At 34.4% G+C, this 23,486-nt stretch overlaps 2 protein-coding genes across 2 annotated transcripts; both read right to left on the bottom strand.

Annotated features, from left to right (window-relative positions):
• Positions 1-791: 791 nt before the first annotated feature.
• Positions 792-3,185, bottom strand: LOC120068238 (pectinesterase-like). Its single transcript, XM_039019951.1, is given in 4 exon segments — positions 792-1,224; positions 1,226-1,533; positions 1,623-1,995; positions 2,375-3,185. Coding segments are annotated over 4 exon segments (1,698 nt in total). The 5' UTR covers positions 3,005-3,185; the 3' UTR covers positions 792-837.
• A 15,441-nt stretch (positions 3,186-18,626) lies between these two features.
• LOC120067244 lies at positions 18,627-22,737 on the bottom strand. Its single transcript, XM_039018769.1, has 3 exons — positions 22,331-22,737; positions 19,804-21,334; positions 18,627-19,711 (listed from the first exon to the last, which is right to left on the bottom strand). The coding sequence occupies exons 1-3, from the start codon at positions 22,605-22,607 to the stop codon at positions 19,522-19,524; spliced, it is 1,998 nt and encodes a 665-aa protein (XP_038874697.1). The 5' UTR covers positions 22,608-22,737; the 3' UTR covers positions 18,627-19,521.
• Between the last annotated feature and the right edge of the window lie 749 nt (positions 22,738-23,486).

The raw sequence follows: 23,486 nt of genomic DNA, 5'->3' as shown, positions 1-23,486 counted from the left end.
ATTACTTGAATATGATTCATGTGTATGTCTAAGTTACATAAAATAACCTTGGATCTTTCCTTATTGGATAATTGCATATATTAATTAATCGATCATTATTTCAAATAACTTATTAACTACGAGACTTTAACGCATACGTTCTAACAATTGTAACAAACGACATAGTCCAAGGATGTGGGAACAACTGGTAAAAAATTGTAGAAGATGTGTTTAGGACTTTTGGAATATTTTAATATTTCAAACCATTTTAATTTTCAAATTATTTGTCAACTTAATCAAATGATTTTGTTAAGTAGAGAGTTGTCATCATCAGAATTTAACAGCGAGCATTTTGTTAGTTTAAAAGTTAACTAAGAGACCATTTAGAACCATTTTGCAAATCTTGAGGACTAAAACATATCTTTTAAAATTTTAGGAATCAAATAGACATCAACTCTAAACATAAGTCACCAAAAGTGCTTTTTTTTTTTTTCCTTTTTATAATTAACCCTACTTAGATTTCGAAAAATTCTCTTTAAAAAATAAATAACAAAACAAAGATTTTATTAGTCATCAAATTAAGCTGGACTAAAAGAACTCATTATTTATTTTTCTTATTATTATAGATTTTTTCTCTAGTCTATTTGGTTATGTTCAACCATTCACAAATTCTTAAATCACATGTAGCACAAAAAAAAATGGAAAAAAAAAAAAAAAAGAAAAATAAATAAAGTGAAAATTAAAAGCAGATATAATAAACAGCAATATATGATTATGAATATCGAATCACATTAAATGAAGATGGAGCCCCCAAACCATTGCCCCAAAATGAATAAAATAAAATAAAATTACATATTTTCAATGCTTCAATCCCAAGAGGTAAGGCCCACCAGTGGCTGGAAGCCAAGCTCTTCCCATAAGAAACGGTCCAGCAGTGTATTGCAAAGCTTCATTTCTTCCAATCACTCTAACACCCTTCCATCTTACTCTTCTATTGGTGTTAGCCCCAGGTCCTCTGTTTCCATACTCAAAATACGAACAAGTTTCCAATGCAAAATTTCCAGACCATGGCATGTATCCATCCGGCTGAATGAAGTCGCCCAATGTCGTCTCCATGATCACGGTCCTCGCGTATTGTTTCCATGGGCGTCCCAAGAATGTTGGAATCTTGAACCTCTCAGCGAACAGCTTCTGTTCTGGGACAATTCTGCAGTTGTGGATCACTAAGCCTGAGATTTCTTTTTTTATCGGCACGACCATTGGCTGTGACGGTGTTCTTTTGGTTGTCCATTGGGCGACGGACAATGATTAAGGAGTTTTGGATTATCGTGGATGAGTCGCCAAAGATGAAGTCTACGGTACCGGATATGACGCAGTTGCGGTAGAATTGACGGTGGGTTTGCACGTAGAGAGTGTCTTGGTAGCCATCCATTCTGCAGTTATAGAAGGCGGATCTGTCGGATTGGACTCTGAGGGCTACGGCTTGATGGCCTTCGGGGCCGGCTGTGTTACGGAATCCCATGGATTTGCAAAGAAATCCTTCTCCTATGGCAGCTGCAAGACGTAAATTTGTTGTGTAAATGTGATGGACAATTTTAGATCAAAGACAATGATATGGCACAAGATTTTTGGGAGATACTTACAGAAAGATGCGGTGTTTTGGGTGGTGATGCCATCACGGTTGTTCTTACGACCAGTGACAATGGTTTTTCTTGGGCCATCTCCATACATGAAAACGTTCTTCATGTCTTTAGTCACAGTAATGTACTCATCATAGATCCCTGCTTTCACGTAAATTACATATCTTCCTCTTAGGGCCTTTGGGTATGCAGCCAATGCAGCACCAATGCTCTTGTACTGTCCGCTACCGTCCTTGGCCACCACTGCATTTGGCTTAACTCGAGCGCCTCCTCCTCTTGATGCAAGCAACTTCCTATCTGCTCCCGACATCCATGTTGGGAAACCGTCGCTCCCTATTTCTGTTGTTTCAAGCAGCCTACGACCACTTGGTTGGACCTGATAGAATATATTAATAAAGAACAATGATTAGATGCAGCCAATCACATGCAACTCATTTTCAATACACAATATAAAAATATATTTTTTAAAAAAAACTTGTCACATGGCAGAGTTTCATTGGTGTGTAGTTAGCACCAAGTTTTTTTCTTAATCAAATAGAAAAAGAATTGGATTTATCTGAACTGCACCTATCTCTATGCAATCGAAACAGTTGACTAACAAAAATTTGTCACGTTCCATTGTTTTTATTTTTGTTTTTTCTGTATCAAAGAGAGATGCATGGGATTAAGTGCAACTTAGTCATTGCCAATTCAAATATAATATAACCTATAGGCTTAAAATTCCAAGAGTTTAGTAAGTGATTTAGCATGATTACCTTCAATTGCAAGCCAAAGTTTTTGAGAATATCAGAAACTGCACCAACAATAGCAAGAGCATTACTAGTAAGCTTGCCAGCAACATCAAGACCATCTTGCATCTTCTGTTTAAGCTGTGGATCAAATTCTTCAAGTCCATCAAGACAAGATTGCTGATAAGAAATGACCGCAGTTAGCCAATTCTTGATATCAGCAACACGATCTTCATTGGTATGCAAATCAGGATCTCCAACAGTAGAATAAGAGGCATGCAACTCATCAATAGCGGATTGCAATAAGTCCTTGCAATCATCAACACTCATTTTAATGGAAGCATTATTAGCAGCCTCAACCATAAGGTCAGCAGTTAAGTTGTAACCCTTTGTAATCTCCTGAATAGTGGCCAAAACTGCGGCTTTAGCATATTCTTTGGGGTCGTCTACAGAAGCATTTTGAGCAACATTGGTAAGTGTATTTTGACATTCTTGTTGGTAATCAGTAGTAGAACAAATGGTTGAGACAGCCTTCATCTTTGGGGACGATAAATCCACATCAGAATTATTGTTCTTGGTAACCATAGCCACGACAGCCAAAGCTACACCAACTACAAGAATAAGGGATATACCCGACACGACCACCTTCCCGACCATTTTATTTTATATTTTTTTTTCCTTCCTATTTTGTGGTAATATAGTTGAGAGTGTTCAAAACCCGAATGGAAGAAGCCTTCCCACCATGGAGATGGGAAAACAAAAGAATGGGTTTTGAGCAGGAAGATTTATGTATACATATATATATATATATTCTTTTTTATTGGGTTTTTGTAGAGGTATTGAATGGAGGAGGTGATGAGAAATTGGTTTGCATGAGAAAGATTATATAGTGGTAAATTTTGCCTAAAATAGGAGCTCTCTTTTAGGAATTCAGGCACAAATTTATGGGATTGGTTTATTTTTAGTGTTTTTTAAGAAGTTGAATGTCTTGGGAGGGTCAATGTCTCAAACACACCCCAACTTCATAACAATAACGATCCTAATCTAACATTTATTGTTACTACCTTTAGGAATAGTGAAACCATCTTGTCCTTAAATTTTCTCAACCATGACCACTCCAATTTAGTAATTAAATGTGAACCATTATAGTTTTCATGTAACAACACGTTTCTCTAATCATTGTACTCTAATACAAGTGAAAATATATTTTATTTTATTTTTCTCTACTAATCAAAAGTCGTGTTTGAATTACATTTTTTTTATATATAGACGTTAGAGATTTAACCTCCCCACCCAATAATTATTGTACAAGAAAATAGTTACATTTTTCCTCTTGTTGTAGTTCAATAAGAGTATTATGTTTCATGGATAAAATGAATAATGATTAGGGTTTAATTTTCAAAAATAAAAAACTAAAATTTCAATAGTAATCAAATAGTCTCTAAATTACCATGCATGCCCTGTAATTTGATACCAATGATCAGTAACAAGCATTTGGAAAATTTTAACTATAAAATGTGAGAAGATCATTTTTTTTTTTTTTTTTTAACAATGAAAGGTAGAAGGATTCAAACTACATGCCTCCTGATTATTAAGACATTCACCTATCAATTAAGTTATGTTCACTTTGACATAAAATAGTATTAAAAGAGATTGAATGAAACATATTTCATAAAAATCCTTTCCACACACAACTTCAACGAAATAGCGATACAAATATTTAACAGTTTATTCTAGATAGTCCAAGAGATCTACATATTACAATGTAATTACTATTCTTTACAATAATCGAAAAGAAGATCCTTTATATATAAACTTATTGTTGGGGAGATTAAAAATATAAAATAAATTTGGAATACATATTTGAAAAATAAACGCATAAACAATTAGGTTGATACACAGGTGTTTCACTTTATTTAAGAAACCATATGTGCTGTGTCACACCCCCTCCCGAGCTGCCTCTTTCACATAGAAGGAGACGTGAAAATAACAAATATCACCCTTTTGTGATACTTACTGCACGTCTTGACTGGTTTTGTTTTCTACTTATAAAATTTTGAAAGATTTCTTAAGTACAAATAACTTACATTATTACAATCAAATTTTAAAGTTTTTACAGCTAATACTTGAGACTTTCAATCCCTGTATCTACAGTCACCTTACATGACTCCTAAATGACTTCAAACAAAGAATTATTCCTGTAGGATGGCAGACCTTGACTTCCGGTGGCACTTTTTGAACTCTTCCACTTTGCTTTAGCTGGGAGGGGGAGAGGAACCAAAATATTTGGGAAAACATGAACTGCGAAGCCCAATGAGTGGTGAAGTGGTATTTTTATAAGAATATACGTTTTTCCTTTGAAAACCTTTCTCAAAACATTTAAATGTAAATCAAAATCAGACTATAGAAATACTCAATTAAATTAAAAATATGAACATCAACTGGTAAAACATCTTAAGCAAAGGTATGACATGATCATAAATAAATCCCAAACCAGATCCAAATAAATCACAACCAAGTTTTGAAAATCAAACCCTGATCTCATTATCACCTAACCATGTGAAGATGTCAGCCTTGAATCTTGTTATAGGCTCAGAATTGGGCCTATAGTCCCATCTGACCGTCCTATATGAGGATTCCTTCCAATGTCTCAAACATTAGATCTCGCGGTCTTCTGACTATCTAGTGCGATACTCCACTATAGGCTTAGAATCTAGATCCACAGATCTTTTTTATCATCTCATGTAGTTCCTCAGAGTACAACAATCAACTCTTAGTGATTTGAAATCCAATCCCTCAAATCACAGTAAAGTATGATTTTCTCAAAACCAGATATTTAAACATTTCCTTTTCCACAAAAAAAACATATTAAAACAATTTATATACATTCTGGTGGAAAACATACTTTTATATAACATATGTAAAATATATTTATCTAAATCCAGGGTTTTCAGCTAGAATAAAATGTACAAAACAGATCTTGCCAAGTATTCCAAATCATACATACATATGCTAACATATATATATATATATAACATTTGAAAATAAACCACTCACTGTTACTGGCAAGGATTCTTCCTTTTCCAAACCTTTCCCAGTTCTTTCCTGGTCTTCTGGCCTCTTTGATTCCTAACCTGTCTTAATTTATTTTAAAATTAGTTATAAATCCAAATTTATTTAATATAGGGATTAAATATCCTTAAAATACCTCTTTGGCCCTAAATATGCCAAAGCTAGGTATTTGGATACCAAAAGGTACAATTTGGTTGCTGATGTGTGTTAAAGGGTGAGGGCATGCGGCTGCCGGTTGTCTAGACGTGCAAGCATGCTGTTGGGCGGATAGACACAGGTAAGTGCAGTGAGGAGCTACTAGCATGCACAAGCGCGGGCGTTGAGGTCAATGATTGGGACTATCGGGCCGTGCAGATGGGTGGTAAGCATGCAAGTGTGGCATCAGTATCGGCAAAGGGCATGCGCGCCGACACGTTGCGTCTCCAGTTAGTCACATGGTGGGGAAGAACACGTGCTGGGTGGCCTGACAATATGGCGTGCACAAGGCATGCTAATGGGTTGATAACAGCTGGCTAGAGTGGCGGGGTTGGGCGCATAGTGCTGACCCTCTCTACCAATTTGTGAGTTTTCCTCAAATTGTGGAAGAACTAGACGTCCAAAGTGCCCTATTTATAATCATCCCAAATCTTTCTTATTGTGATAGATCTTTATGCATGCATGCCTTGGTATCTTCAGCATGCAAACCCCAACACAACACCCCTTTATGAGGTGTCTTCACCAACTTCTTGCATGTTTCTTCCTTGTTCCATATATGGCCACCTCCTATTAAGACTTAGTCAAGACTCCTTCTAAGCTCACCACCTACCTTCCTTTGTTGTCAATTTGACTTTTCTCCCTAAGAAACCTCATTTTCAATGCCTAGCACTACATGCATGGCTCTCCAATATCACTCTTAAGTTCAACACCTACTTCACCCTAGGTGCCCAATGTAGCTCACCTCCTCCTCTATCCTTTGCATTTGAGCACTGTTGGGTAGAATGTCCTAAAACTTGCAGTTTATAATATTAAGCATATTCTATTTTGCAATAAAGATGTTGTTGGGATTTTATTCAATAAATATGTTATTGAATATGTAAATTGCAATTGTAAAATCCTAAATCCAATAAACTAAGATCCATAGCTATTACATAAGTACTTTGAATTTATTTGAAGACATAAATATGGATCAAGTTCGAGTAAATAGCCAAAATGGTCTATGGTATACGAAAAAGTTTGGGTACCTTATTCTGGTAATACTATTGGATGCGGCCTACTTTGTATTCAGTACATACGATGTGATCCTGAATTGTTCATGTAGAAACATGCGAGTGGGGGCGTCCTATGTAATGAGTTTGTGTAAGACTAGATCAAGAAACCTTACTTTATAATGATGTTTATTGTTTAAGACTGACTATTTCAAAGCGATAACCTAGGTAACTCAACCTTAATCCTGAGCTAACTATGAACTCCTGTTTGTTCGAGATTATCCTTAGATTTGCATAGGTGAGGGTTGGCTCAACAGCCCCGACTCAATAAGCCTCTCATTTCAGGGATAAGATCCGGTAGATGGCTGGGACGTAGGGTGCAAGACGAAATTTACTCCTACCTTCTTTTAGGGATAGTAGAGAGGTTATTCTCTTAAGTACTGATTCCAGGTCTTGAACAAGAGGCCCCACCCTCTCATTGGCTCTAGAGGGACTCGATTTAATGATTGGATCACAAACCAATTGTTCATTAGAGGATCAGTGGGACTTAAAGAACAAGATGTGATTTTGAGGTAAAACAACTTTTGACCCAGTCGTTATTACTAACTAAAACAACTTTTGACCCAGTCGTTATTACTAACTAAAACAACTTTTGACCTAGTCGTTATTACTAACAACCTATGAAGGGTCGACTTACTAATTATGGTTAAATCAAGTAGATAGAAATATATCTACAATGAGGAGAGTGCAACTACTAGGCTTTAGAGGAGTGACTCGGTAGTTAACAAATATTGATAAATTTGGTTTAAAGAGTTAAGCCAACTAATCTTGAATCATTGGAGCCCATGATCTGTAGGTTCATTAGATTCCCTTACTAGCTCACAAACGAATTATAGCTTAGAATAGCATGAGGAATAAATTTGAAACGTTCAAATTCGAATTAAGGGAATTAGTAATTATATACGATATAATTATATGTTTAATTATCGAATTAAACGAAATTGGAGGATTGGATAATATTTAAATTTGATTTAAATATTAATTACATGAATAGAGATTCATGGTTACGGAATTGTTATTTAATTAATTTAATATTTAATATTAAATTAGTATAATTAATTAAATAGTTTAACTAAATATTTGGAATGAATTTTATTTAAAAATTAATCATTAGAATTAATTTTGGTTAAAATTAATATTTAAATCGAATAAATTAAATTGATTTTTGAAATTTGATTTCAAATTAAATTGAATTTATATTAATTTTTCAATGTAAATTAAAAAAAAATAGAAGAATGTGAGTTTTTTCCACTTTCTTCCATTTATCACCTCCTTCTTGCTCCATTTTGATAATCTTGAGGTGTTAATTCAGACGCAAAAGAGTTGCATGCTGAAATTGTATAAAACCGGTTCAATTTGAGCTGGAGTTAAGATTCTTACATGGCTATTTTTATAAACAATCAAGGTTAAAGAAGAGTTCAAAACTAGAAAAACTAGGCCTTTTCTCCTGAGAATTCCCTCAATTCTTATTTATTTTGGATCCCACAATCTAACCTAAGGTCCAAGAGAATAGTAGGGAAGATCAAGTGGTGGTCTATAAGAGATTGTTGAGAAGATTCAAGCTGTTTTCGTGGATTGAAGAAGTTCTTTAAAGGTAACTTCTAAAACCCTTTTTTTTTATCTTATGAGCATGTTGTCTTAGTTGCTAAAATTGATGAATTGGAGGCTTAATGATCCTAATTTCTTCCGCTAATTTCATGTTAAATCTAAAAATTGGAATCAGAGCATGATTTAAGCACTCAATTCGTGGTAATTTTAGTTTGGTGGATGTTTTTTATAGGTAGTATGAAAATGGTTTTTGATATGGATAATTTCAATTTTGGCATTAAAATTCTCTTCAATTAAGTATTAATTGTTGTAATTGGCTCTTTGTTTATAGGCCTTAATGTGTGATTAAGAGTCTGTAAATTTGTTAGAGTCAATAGAATTGCAACTAGGTTGCAATTGAAGAAAGAAGAAAGGAAAGCCAGCTGAAGAAAACCAACTTTGAAGCTACTGCCAGGCAGCGTTGCAATGCTACCCACATAGCATTGCAATGTTGTTCTTCAAGAGCACGAGGCGTTGCAAAGCTAGGATGTAGTGTTGCAATGCTGCTCATCCCAGCCCAAAAAGCACATGTTCGACCCGACCGGGGCTTCAAGTGAACCGGTTCAGTTTGTTCGGGTCAAGAAGGTCTGGTTCAATTTTTTTTCACCGGTTCAACCTATTTTGGAGCTTTGGATATCTAATTCACGTCGGTTCGTGGAGACTAGGAGCCTTTTGAAGCTGCTTTTAATTGTTATTGTAATAATTTAGGCTAATTACTTGCTTGAAATGCCAAAACTAGTCCATATCAATGTGTGATTAATTATTTATGCATTGTGAATATATTTATAATTAAATAAATCTTGTTTGTGCATATAGTATGTCGTGTAGATTTAAAATCCCATCATAGGAAGCATGAAACATGCATTGATAGTATGTTATAAAGAGTTATAATATATAATATGCATGTTTAAGGTATCAAGTATTTAATATAAAGTGTTATATTAAATCCCGAAATGCTTGATGAATGTAATGAATGATCAGCATGTCTATTGTTTTATGGTTGTTATAAAAATCAAATTAGAGATTTAAAATTCATGACAAAGATAAGATGAATGTTTACCTAGAGTTAACAAATAACAACTTGTTTTAATAGTTAAAATAAGTCATTATCTTGCAAAATTTTGTTTCAAACTCAATCGGTCTATAATCCTGTCTAAGGCTGGAGGTATTTAAGTTGATGGTTTATAGAACATCTCCTACCTGGGGATTATAACCGAATAATTGAGTTTTGTTAACTTGATGTTATGAGCATGCATGTGTGATTGAGGTTTTAAAACTGGTTTATCACCTATACATCGTAGGTTAAAATCCAAATAAATATTATACTTGGATAATCACCTAGACTTAGGTTGTTTTATTAGCCAGAATATACCTAAGTAAATATCTACCCAAAACAAATAGAACACTTCAGTGGGAGATTAATAATATATATGATATGTTATTCTTAGCTCTCGCATCCCTAAAAGTTCACACCATGAGATTCATGCTCGGCTTTGTGTCACCCTAGAAGTGACCTCCATTCGGAAAGTGTTTGCATGGTTCAATAGCCAGGTGAATAGGGGAAGTAGTTCATAGTAAGTGGGTGAAGGATATGTGTCAATGTATCATGTCATCTCTTCCATTAGTTTGGATCGTGAGATTCCAATGTTGCGCCTGCTTGTTATTTTTATGTGACATATGCTAGTCATTTTACAGTGCTATCCCCTCGAAGGGTTGTAACTGTTGGGGTTGATGCCCTAAAGTCTCGTGTCCTGTAGTTTGTAAATAGTTTGTACGAACGCTTGTGTTGTATAATTTATGATATTTACTTCACATCTTGTTTTTTGCGCAGTTACATGTTTTATTTGCTTTACCACAAACCAATAATCATAAAATCCCTGGTTATCTGTATGTAACTTAAGCATGTATGTGGAGACATACAAGTGGATCATGTCTTGAGTGATAACAAAAATGATCTGTAGTATATGGATATAGGAGGGAAACCTTATCCTGGTAATGCTACGGATGCGGCCTGCTTTGTGGAATGGTCACAAGTGTTGTGACTTGTCACAGATGATCTGATCCTGATCATTCGTGTAGGGGACATGCGAGCAGGGGCGTCCAATACAAAAAGTTTGTATAAGATCTGACCACGAAGTGTCAACGTCTCGTTATATAACACCGTTCATGACAGAGACCTCACTTCACTAAGATGACCATAGGTAACATGACCTCAATTCTGAGTGAGTTGGGAACTCCTGCCATTGAGGGCGGTCCTTTGATTTATATGGGTGCGAGTGGTCGGGTTGCCGATTCAAATCTACCATTTTGGGGATTCGTCTGATTTGGGAGCTGGGAACTCAACTATACAAGATGGAATTCACTCCTTCCCCAAAATAGGGGTAAGTAGGTAGATAGCTCCCTTAAGGGCTGATTTCAGGGCTTGAACAATGTGGTGCCACACACCTTTTCTTGGCTCGAGAGGTGTTCACATATNGTAAGTAGGTAGATAGCTCCCTTAAGGGCTGATTTCAGGGCTTGAACAATGTGGTGCCACACACCTTTTCTTGGCTCGAGAGGTGTTCACATATAGTGGACTATGTTGTATTGTTCATTAGAGGAATCAGTGGTACTTAAGGAGTGAGATGTAACTACAGGGGCAAAACGGTAAATTGGTCCAATTATACTTATGAGCATCTGTGAAGGGTCATCATACTCATGATTAGTTATATCCGATGGACACAAAAATATATCTGTGGTAAGAAGAGTTCAGCTGTTGGTCTTTAGTGGAATGCCTGACAGTTAATAGATAGTGGATCTCGTGGCTAAAGAGTTTGGTCAGCTATTCACAAACCGTTGGAGCTTCGAGCCACAGGTCCATTAGGTCCCTTGGGTAGCTTGGATAAAGTCGAGAATCAGTGTTTAGATCAGTTGAAATGTTCAAATTGACAAGAGGGAGTTCGATTATATATGATATAATTGCACTGGTTAATTATATATGATATAATTAACTAAATGTATGAGATACATTATTTTAGAGGAAATTATATATAAATATGACTTATATCAAGTAGAGGGGAAATAACTATAGTAGATATGTGATATCAAACTATAGGGTAAGAATATAATATGATTATATTCATTAATTATTAAATTGGTTAATTATATGATAATTGACCTAAAACTTCTCTCGGTCGTGTGTTAGTGGGAGCAGCCACATTCGATTATGGTAACCGATGAATAAAATGAAAATTTGTTTCATTTTTGCAAAGGTTCGGAAAAATTGGCATCAGTGTGAAAACATAACGATCGCATAGTTTGAGAGCCTATACGATAGTCGCTCAACGCCTAAACGATCACACACCTCGCGCCTAAACAATTGCACGCTAGTTCCTAAACAATCGCTTAGCTTTCCTAAACGATCGCATAGTGTGTCGCGTTTTCTAAACGATTGTCTACCAGTTAGTAAACGATCGTTTAGTAAAATCTACACGATCGTGTAGCTTCTTCTAAACTATAAACACAAAGTTATACGATAGCTCCTTTTCTCTCCCACTTGCTTATCGTCTACACGATTTAGTCTTTCTCCAACCTCTATCAAATTCACCAAAGACCACACTTTGGATTCTCACTCTGAGAATACCAAAGGCTCCATTTTAGTGGTATTGTCCCCGCTACTATTCACTTGTTCGTGATTGTTCATATTGCTATCGTTCGTGTAGATGATCGTGCTGCTACAGCCGACTAGTTTGTTGGGCGATAGAATGCACGTAGAGGTCTTCCGCTGCGTCAGAGTTTAAAGCTTGAAGAGGGTCTTCAACTGGTATTAGAACTCTTTCCCTTGTTTTTTAGTGTTCGAAGCATGCTTTTAATTAGTGTGAATTTGCATAACTGTTTGTTAGAATGTATATATTGTATTTCGGTCATAATGAAATCGGAAAGATCTAAACGCGCTCATGGATGCTCTTCGTTAAGAGTTCCTTCAATTGGTATCAGAGTCAGGTTTTGATATTCCAATTTCATTATGACCGAAATACAACATATACATTCTAATAAACAGTTATGCAAATTCACATTAATAACATGGTAGGATAAGTTTCACATATCGTGTAATTCATTAAGAGTTCCTTCAATAACATGGTATTCGGAACAACTCAAACTCCAAAAATGGCTCGATTTCTTAGGTCGATTCTCAACCTTGACTCTCCAATTCGGTAACATCATTGGAGCCGATCTTTGAGGTCTGGAAATGGAGAGTTACACTTACAATAATTACTAAGTGTTAGTAAATTTTTGACAAAAAACGGTAACTAAATAACTATAGGAATAAGAGTTATTCTAGAGTTAGTATTTAGTCAAGAATGTTTTACTTCAATGAAAGAGTATTTGATTGTCCCTCAGTAGCATCTATTTTGAGTCACTAAAGTATCGTTGCAAATAAAATAATGAAATTTGGGTACATTATTACTTTGCAAAAACTAGATTGAATGAAAGCAATTTACTAATCATAATTTGTTTATAATTTCAGCATGTCGAATTCTTTAAAATCGCTCGCTTCCAATAAATATAACAGATCTAATCATTCAACATTAAATAAAAATGTAATATTAGTATATGATGATTTAAAATTTGTTTTAACAGAGGAATGTCCTTTATCTCCCAACCCATTTGCAAATCAAAAGGTTTTAAATGTCATAGATGAGGAAACAAAAGAAGCACAACAAAGTAAATATGATCTACTTTTCATTGAGATATGTTTAGTGGAAAATGATAAATTAACCTGGATATTAGAATCAAGTGCCGCTAACCATATATGTGTTTTCGCTTAGGAAACTAGTTCCTGGAGACAACTTACAAAAGGCAACAACTTTTAAGGTAGGGACCAATGAGGTTGTTTCAGCTAAAGTAACGGGAGATATGAAGTTATATATTGAAGATAGATTCATTTTACTTGAAAATGTTGATTACATTTCTTCCATGAGGAGGAATTTAATATCTATCTCATGTTTGCTAGAACAGAAGTATAAAGTAAGCAGACAACAATCAGGTTACGATCAGACAATAATCAAGTATAAAGAACATATGTCATTTGATTGCTATTTGATTTTCATGAGACTGCTATCCAATTTATATCTAATTTATATTCGATTACCATCTTTGATATTTAATTTCTATCTGAAAAATAGAGAACAATCAATATTAAATAGCAATTAAACTACCATCAAATAAAAATTAGTATAAGATAGAAATTAGATAACAATCAGTATCAAATAATAATCAAATAGTAAGTAGACAACAATCAGGTTACGATCAGACAATAATCAAGTAACCATCCGTATCATTGACTATTTGATGATAATTATATGACAATCAAATAGTATTTAGATGGCAATCAAATGCAATCACATATAATTATTATTATGGTTAAGTTTCCAATAGTTTAAGCATAGAGAATCAAATATGACTATATGATTTATATCTGATTTCTGTTTGATTTCTATCTAATTGTCAGGTGATTGTTATCTAATTGACATCTGATTTCTATATGATTGTTATGTGATTGCTATCTGATTGCTATATGATTCCTATGGTTAGTAAAATTTGTAGCTTGTTGAGCTTTTAATTACATGGTCGGTATTATGATCTCCCATTTGATAGAATGATAAGTGATATCCAGTAAGTGATTGCTAAAAATATACTTAATAAGTTATACACACAGTTTTGATAGATTGCTAAATATTAACCAATTAGATGATACCCAGTGAGTTGTACCTTTTATGATAATGTATATCAATGTAATAGATTGCTAATGAGTTGTTTGGGATACTGAGTTGAGATAGGATGTCTGGAGTTCATATGTCTGTGAAGTTCTTATGTTTGTGTTTGGGGTGCAAAGTTATTTAGTTTGAGTTTATACATCTATATTTTAGGTGTAGAGGTAAGTTCATATGTTTAGGGTATCTGGTGCAGTTTTTTGAAGTCTAAATAATCTGCTTTTATGATTACTATTTTTATTTTGAAACTTTTTTATTTGATAATTCTATCTATCTTTGTTTGAAAAAAATATGGATTGCAATTTTTTCCATTTAATTTTTAAAGCTTTTCTTTCTTTCTTTCTTTTTTAGGAAATGAACAACAATTAACTCATCTTTTTTTGCAGAAATATGGTTAAATAAAATGAGAAACCAAAGAGAAATAAAACTTTTGATTCCTAATTTTCCTCCATGAATTTTCTTTTTCTTCTTCTTTCTGTTATTGCTTTATATTTTTACTCTATCATGAATTTTCTTTTAATTAAATCTCCACAATCATCTTAGCAACCAATGAAATATCATCACATTTCTTCAACATCCTCTAAATTTGGAGGATCTTCACGGAACAAATCTCCATTTTTCACTAATTCTTGCTAGAAAATATTCTAGGAGTTTTTTTTATGATTTTTTCTTTTGTTATATGTTACATACTTCTCAACTACATACATACTTTTCGTCTACATATTCTTAACGCTCATTTGATATGTGAATTCAATTAAATAAAAAAATTACAAAATTTTACATATAAATATTGCAGTTAGTGTAGACAAAATATTATTATTTATATAATCAACAACCCTAGAACATACTTTAACAATCATCAGTCTTATAATAATCGGAAGTGGTTGCGAAGTTGATTATCAAAAATGATTTTCGTTGGAGTTTATAGTCGGAGGTGGTTGTTGGTCGCATGAAGTTGGTCGTCGAAATTTGTCATCGGAGGTGGTTTTCGGAGCTCAGAGTTGGTCAAGTTTAAGGTGGACATCGAAATTGTTCATCAAAGATGATTTTTGTTGGAGTTTGCCATCGGAGGTGGTTGTCGAAGCCCCGAGTTGGTCGTCCGAGTTGCTCCCTCAAAGGTGGTCATCAAAGGTAATTTTCATCATAGTTTGTAGTCGAAGGTGGTTGTCAAAGCCTACGAAGATGGTTGTTGGAGTTGGTTATCGAAGTTTGTTATCGAAGCCTGAAATTAGTCGTCGAAGTTGGGTCACCGAAGGTGGTTGTTGGAGCCCGAAATTAGTTATTAGAGTTGGTCGTGCGAAGGTTGTCGGAGCTCGAAGTTGATTGTCAGAGCTGTCATCGGAGGTGGTTGTCGAAGTCAGATTTTATTGCCAAAGTTGTCATCGGAGGTGGTTGTCGGAGCCCAGAGTTGGTCGTCGAAGTTTTCATTGGAGGTGGTTATTGGAGCTCGGAGTTAGTTCTCAAAGTATGATAGTGATCGATGAGTGGGCGATTGAAAACGTTGGAGAAGGGAGAGTTAGGGTGAGTTGGTAAAATATACCAACTCAACTCCACCAACATTTAAAGTTGGTGGGCCAAACAATGGGTTGGTATATTATACCAACTAACTCAACTCATGTTGGTGAGACAAATACCTCCTAAGTGATATACATAATATAAGGTATTTCATTGCCATAAATAGACATGTGATATAACAATGATAGATAATACACAAAATTTTAGTAATAACTTTTCATTCCTTGTGGTTTTACAGTTTAGTACATTATCAATCAAAAGCTACGTGCTAATATGAAAGTTAACATAAAGTATAAGATAATAATTATATACAACATTGTTCATTATGTTATTCAAACAAAAACATAAAGTCTAACATCAAAGTCTATAATTCTTCCAAAAGAAAAACATCTCATTTCGATTGTGAAATCAGTTGTTTCAATAATGTTATATGTCGTTTGTGACTATTTTGGAGATTTGTGTTTTTTTTGCCATTTTCAAATCAACAACTTTAGATGTGAGTTTCAATTTTATTTTTGGACATTCATTCTCCATTTCCAGCTTATCTAGTGAAGATTTACTTGTCTGCATTCTATTATAAACAACCTAAAAAATAGAGAATAAATTATAAATAAGTATAAAATAGTAATTAGATAGAAATCAAATAGCAATCATATGGTAAACAGATAATAGTCATATGACAATCAGATAACAATTATATGATTGGAAGTTAGAACTGAACAACGATACAAACAAATGTTTCTAAAATATAAGGTAATCAGATGGCAATTAAACTACAAAATAAAAATTATCAGATGGCAAAAATATATATATATGAGCTAATCAAATAGCAATCAAGCAAGCAGTTGACAATTATAAACTATTAACTATGTGATAAAAATAGAAGGTAAACATATGACAATCAAATAGTATTATTAGAAACTATAACTAGAAACTACTAATTATGTGACAAAAAATAGAGGTAATCAGATGTAAACCAAACTGCAATATCACATACGGGTAAATTTAAGTTAAGAGTAGAAGGTAACCGAATGACAACCAATAGGTAAATCGTATGGCAATATTACTAACTAATTAACAAAAGTAATAGAAGGTGAGATGACAATCCTAAGGTAACCAGAAACTCCTTAGTAATTAACCAAAAAACAATGGAAGGTGATCAAAAACTCATTTCCTATGTTTTCTCAAAAGCCAAACCAAACAGAGAGGAAAGAAAATCAAAGAAAATTTGTTGAATACATGATAAGCTAGGCACAATACTCATCGCTTTCTGCTTAGATTTTTCATTAGAAACATCCAATTTCACAATCACTTTGTGCACAAAAATCAAACAAAAAACCAAGTATCAGAAAAACAAAACTCAAAAATGAAAGAAAAAACAAACCAAATCCATGAAAGAGAAAGAAATCGGCATCTTTTACGTACCTTCATTGAAAGATTTAAACAGAGAATCAAAGTGAGTTTCAAAATCTAATCTTCATTCATCATCTTCCTCGTTAGTAACAGAATCCAACAATGGGTGTTGCGAAACCGGAAGAGGAAGAAATCGAAGGAGGAAGATGAAGAAATATCACAGTCACTGTGATTCTATATGTTTCGATGTGATTTTATATATTTTGAGGAAGAAATCGGGTGGGTATTTTCTAAGAAATCAAATAGGTGGGAAGGGGAAGGAATTAGCGTTGAAGAAGTGGAAAGGAAGAAAGCAAACCCCAAAGTTACGTGAAATAGAAAGGGCGCACATATTGATTCAAATGCTTGCGGGTACTTTTGACTTTTTCTTTCTAGTACATTAGTAAATTGGATTGGCCTTAAAAATTTTGCCATTTTTGTAAAATCTATAAACACGGGCCACATACCTATTTTTTAAAAACTTTTTTGACATTTCTGCAACTTTTTCTAAAACAATTGGCCAAAAAGAATGTTATTTGTGAAAGATTAAAATTTTTGGAATCACTATTGGTCCTACTTCCATCAAGATAATAATTTGGTCCTTGAATTTTTCAAAGTAACAATAGGATCCTTAAACCGGAAAAATAGTAACAATTTAGTCATTTCATTCAAAATTCTATCAATCTCTAACATTTCTGTTAACTTCTCTTCCCTTCTCATCACTTGTTTGCCTCTTCTTTTAAAAATGTCTTCTCTAACTCTTGTTGATGCTTTTGCTAGTATAGCATAAGAATCCAAGTTAAAAGATAAGCAGTATTTCCCTTCCAAAAATATTCTTAATATGATATTGGGCCCGTTTGGATTGATTTGAAAAAAATATATTTTTCAAAAAAATCATTTTTATTTAAACACGTTTCATAAAAACATATTGAAATATACTTTAAAAGCTATTTTGAGTGGTTGTCAAACACTCCAATTTCTTCTAGATTGACTTATTTTTAAATAAAATACTTGAAAATATATTTTAAATACACCCATTAATGGATTGAACAGATTAGTTGAATTTTCCCTTTTTTGGCTGTTTGCTTAAGCTCTAAAATTGGCTGTTTGCCTAGCTCTTTGCCCTTGAAGAGAAGGGAAAGGGAGTTATTTCTAAGAGTAGAGCAACTAGAACCAAAGATACTAAAAGAAGAGAGAAACAAGTGATGAGAAGGGAATAGAAGTTAATGAAAACGTTAGAGATTGACGAAATTTTAAATGCAAAGATTAAATTGTTAAATTTTCAAAGTACAGAGCCAAATTGTCACTTTTGAAAATTCAAAAATTGATTGTTACGTTGATAAAAGTTTGTATTTCTATTGCTATGAAATTTATAAATGAAGTAGTTAATAGTGGGATTGCCATTATCCTTTTTACAATGATGAATCTTGTATATGTTCCGAAGAAAAGTTGTTCATTTTTCAAGATCTCGAAGGAGTGTGTAAACACATAAAACCTCTAGAATAGAAATGAAAAAGAGATGTAACTCTACTTCCTTCAAAAATAGTAAAGACCAATAGTGATTTTTAACCAAAACTTTGTGTTGTTTCTGATAATTACTCAACATAACATTTAATCTATACAAATTTTAAACGTCGTTGACCTTTCAATTTTGATTGAAGCTTTGGCAATGAAGAGAACAAAAAGGCATGCATGTTAACATAACCAATCCCAAGAAATCATAAACGGACACTATGATCATTTATTTAAAACATTTCAACAGCAAGGGAACCAATTCCCTTATGTCCCCACTATAACATAACAAACAAAACATATGAAAGTTTCATCTGTTCTAGAAACTAGAATGAAGTACAAACATTCAAGAGATACCACTGAGCCCATACAATCAAATCCCATAAGCAAGAACGGAGCAAAGAAATCTATTGTAATACAAATAGGCAAAACCATTTTATGGCTAAGTCCATATCTATGGGAAAAAGTGGAAAGAAAAAGAAAAGCTTCAGAATGCCCCATGTTAATCTCCTTTCTGACTTCAAAAGCTGATCCACAGGCAGCATTCCTTTATGCTAATAATATCCTTCTGTAGTAAACATGGCATGGTGACATACAGTGTCCTTAAACAGATTTAGGAGGGATACTGAAACTGGTCAACAGCCATATTATCTAGCTAGCTAACTCTGTGTAGTCGAAACAAAAGAACATCGCGTTTCTTTCCACCGCCATAGATGACACACTTATAGCGCCTGAAAACAGACATCGAATGTACAACTCGCAGAGAAGAAGAGAAAAACACGTGAACAAAGCGATTCCTTTGAGGAAGGAACTTAAAATGGCAGCCGTGCATCTGGGATGGCTCTTCATAGACTAGTAAGGTGACTTGAGATCCCCGTTTTTTCATGCATTTCAGAATGTGAAAATTTTCTCCAAGAACGTGAAAGTAAAAGAACAGAATACGCAAACCTTGAGGTTTTAAACATTTGTAATCCTAGTAACTTCTGGTATCTTTTGTAATAATACTCCACCCTTCAATGTGACTAATATTCCGCCTTAATCAGCCTTCATAGCGGCAGTTTGAGAGTAAAGTTTTCTACTTAATTGGTACTTGTGTTGATCAATCAAGTCCGGTTCTTGAACTTGCATCTGTATTACCTTCTGTTAGTATAATATTAATTGGCTGCCATCCTGAAATATGTTGAGTAATCCATTTTTTCATTGAGGTTATCATATTCAAAATCTGAAGCACATCACCCAAGGCAAAATCTGTTAAGCATTCTTTCTTCAGAATTAATGCTGCTTCATATCTGCAAAACAATTCAAGCAGAAGTTATTATTGAAACTAGAACCCAACAATCTAGAAGCCAGATCAGCTTGAGATGATCAGACATCACATCACCTTGAACGAGAAGCCATTATTGCAGAACGACCAACCGGAGAAGCTAAGTAATTATGAATTTTATTCCATATAGCTTTTTGGTATTGATTAGGATGCCCACCTAGAGGGTTCACACACTTCCATAGTTTTTCTGTTTTACCAACATACAATTGCACTGCTCCTAAATTCTGCTTCACTACCATATTATGTTCTATCGCACTATCTAGTGCCATTTTTACATCAGTATTGCTGTTTCTCAAATCTCCATATCGGATGCAGTCAGATATATTGGCCTCAGTTGGCATAATTTTTTCCGTTTTCAGGGTGTTTAATGCAAGAAGAATAACTCCAATAAGGCCTTGAATGTACTCCGAAGGTGGTGGTTGCCCCTGAGATCCCCAGCCATCATTATAAGATAAACTTCTAGTAACAGTGATAGAAGATGAATGAGGTGTATACTCTACTAAATCACGAGCATGTCTTTTATTCAATGCATCATGATGGAATGATTGACCACCATGCTGACTACGGCCTTTGTCTGGTGAATTAAAGTTGGCAGGATTTTGAGATTTGGTATGTGGTCTAAATTCGCCAGCTTGATGATGGAAATTTTGAGGATTTATAGCATAATTAGGATAATCAGAGATATGTAGCTTACTAATATTGGGGGCAGAGAGATCAGATTGACCAGCGACTGGTAAAGAATTATGATTAAGGGAGTTAGGAGGAAAAACATTATCTGGTCGAAAAGGAGGATGGAGCTGCATGTTGTTTTGCCTCAGGTGGGGAGGTTGGTAACTTGAGGAATTACCCATTGAAATATTGCCATCAGTCCTAGCATGACTCATGTGAGGAGGTTGGTAACTTGATGAACTACCCAATGAAACATTGCCATCAGTCCTAGCATGACTGGAATTTTCAATAAACGGGCTTGGAGTAGACTGGATAGAAGAGCCTACAGGATTGCTATTACCAAATAATTCATGGGGTGCTTTCTTAAACTGCTTCGCTTGCATATAATTTGGTTGGTTTACAAAATTAGGGTTTTTCTCTTGCATAGAAACAGGTGAGCTCAAAGCTCTGGATATGACGGGTTGGTTGGAGCTTTTCTGTGCATGTTTACCTTTATGTTTATTGTCGCCCATCCTCTCAGTAGAATAAGATCTTTGGTTTCCCAAAGTGACATTTTCAGGTTTGCATACTATAGCTTGTCCTGTCTGCTGATTATGATCAAATCCAGAGCTCTGTGATATTTGAGGGTCAGAAGTAAGGATACCATTCACAAGTTGAGATGATTCAGCTCTGGACATTGGAGGTCCACCAGCTACGAGACTCATCCAAAGCCAAACACTCTTTGCTGCTGCAACTAGTGGTGCAGAAGCCTTTTGCGGCTGTGCAAGAAGAATATTATATCTTCTCATTCTTAATTGATGAAGTGCGTTAGAAAAATCCCTATCACCGGAAATTAGCAAATAATTTGCAGGAGCAGGGTTATCAACTGCCCAAAACAACATATCGACTAGAATCTTCTTGTCACTTGCATCTTTAACACCTGTTAATAGAAATCTTAATAAATTAGAGTCCAACAAGTCCTTCAATTTTGCAGTAATCCTTTCATGAGTGGTTTTAAAATCAATGAATAATGGTTACATCAAGATCATTCATCTACTAGATCAAAAGAGTGAGACCAACTTAAGACTAATAAGAAAGAGCAGCACAAAACAGTACAAGACGGTTGAAAAAAATAAAAAGGCAAAATTATCATTTCAAAAGAATTTGGAAAATCACACTCCGGTGGAGTATGTAATGATTTCATAAAAGAACCTGTTATACTACTTTTATGACGCATAGCAGAAAATTAGTAGAAAAATAAACTAAATTAAACTATTAAGTATATAACAATCATAAAAAAATAAAGAGAGAGAAAAGAGAACACACACAACTACTGTCATTCGACTTATACAAGCCTACGGCTACATCCATGAGTGAAGACGATATTCTTAATTATTAACCAAGATGGAATTACAAAAGAGATCACTCACTAAACACCTAATACAACCAAAATATTTTAACTCGCTAAAAATAAAATCTAAATGTGGAAATTGAAAGTTCTTTGAAAATTGAGCTTCAAAATCAGTGCAAAAAACACTCACAAAATCACACATGAAAACAACGAAGGAGGAAATCAACAGGAACACAACAACACAACAGAACCAAACCCTCCCCTCCAGAGATGAGTCCCTCATTTTTCTTTTCAATTGGTGAATTGGAATAAGTAAGAACAGTGTTCCACTTACATTTATGTAATCATAAAATTGATAATAACCCTTACATAGATTCAAGCATCACACCAGAAAAATCACATCCGATCCAAAATTCAGCGGAGAAAACAAAATTCATCATACAATAAGCACATAAATAACAGAATGTAACCGACCGTACAATTGAAAACTCAGAATAAGAAAGAAAAACAAAACAAAACAGGAACCCTAGGGTTATCATAACCAGTACGACGAGAAACAGCAGGAGAGGAAAGAGAATTAATTACCGGCAGGGACATGATTCAAGGCGATGCCAGTACTGGAAAGAGCTTGCTGAATAGAATTGGGAATGCGATTAGTATCTCCATAAGCGGAAATGGAAACAGGGCCAGAATAGTTGATTTTGACGAGGGCGGAACTGATGTTTTGAGCGATGGCGTGAGGATCGCAGCCCTTGGGGACTTGACAGTTCTCGATGTCCCACCATACAGAAGTCTTAGCCCTGACGTATTGGGGCTCGGCTGAGCCCGCCGGAGAGGCGGGCGGAGCTACATCTCCATTCATGGCCACTGAGAAAATGTGAAGGTAAAGAAAAGGATGGAAATGAGAAGGGTCAGCCGCAAAACGGACCACTCGGCATATTTGCAGTTGTGGTGTGTATATCTGTACATTACAAACCCTTTTTACAAGTTTGTCGTGAAAAAGAAACCCTTTATTTTCTTCACAGAAAGGGTCAAAAGAGAATTTATTTACGGCCCATTTCCCACTCAAAGTCTTATTGGTCAAAGATTTGTGTTTTTGACCTCTTAAAGGGACGACATTATACAATAGACTTTTTTTTTTTTTTTTTTAAGGTTTGTGTGTTACTTAATTGTCAATAATATGAGTACGTGAAAATATTTTTAAGTTTAGCAAAATATCACTATCAGTGATAGTGGACAATAAACCATGATAGATGTCTATCACAGTTTACATGGTATGCTATTAATAGATAGTGACATTTTATTATATTTGTAAGTAAGTTAATTCATTTTTATTTATTTGAAAATAGCCTTAAATTTAAGATTATATGTTATAAGCAAAATCAAAAAATTTTAAAAAGTGCTTTTTACATTGTCTTTTGTTTAAAAAATACTCTTATTATTTCTAAATATACTATTATCTCTAATCTTTCATAAACGTTTTAAAACTACTCTTGACTCTAGTAGAAAGCCCATTGTCCATCACAACTAGAGATGGGGGACACCATGTGAGGTTGGTTTCGCATCAACGTCATGTATTTCCATATTCTCCTCACGTTAATTTTTCGTTCAATATTCTATGTTTGTAAAAGATTGAACGTAACATTTTTCAACTTTTAAAAGAAAATGAAAGAAGTATTGAACCTTTTTCTATAAGTTAACAGACGTTTAAAGAGTGTTTGGTAAATCTCTAAATTTTCAA

Source organism: Benincasa hispida, chromosome 12 (assembly GCF_009727055.1).
Source record: "Benincasa hispida cultivar B227 chromosome 12, ASM972705v1, whole genome shotgun sequence".
Taxonomy (NCBI): Eukaryota; Viridiplantae; Streptophyta; class Magnoliopsida; order Cucurbitales; family Cucurbitaceae; genus Benincasa; species Benincasa hispida.
Note: the sequence above shows the minus strand (reverse complement) of the source record. Positions and strands in the feature narration are given on the sequence as shown.

What these genes read in the sequence shown, in the direction of transcription:
- LOC120067244 (XM_039018769.1), bottom strand. Translation starts at nt 22,607, where the DNA reads ATGAATGGAGATGTAGCTCCGCCCGCCTCTCCGGCGGGCTCAGCCGAG. An exon ending in CTTGAATCATGTCCCTGCCG is followed by an intron (nt 21,335 to 22,330) that starts GTAATTAATTCT and finishes TTCTATTAACAG; the next exon opens with GTGTTAAAGATGCAAGTGAC. An exon ending in ATAATGGCTTCTCGTTCAAG is followed by an intron (nt 19,712 to 19,803) that starts GTGATGTGATGT and finishes ATTGTTTTGCAG; the next exon opens with ATATGAAGCAGCATTAATTC.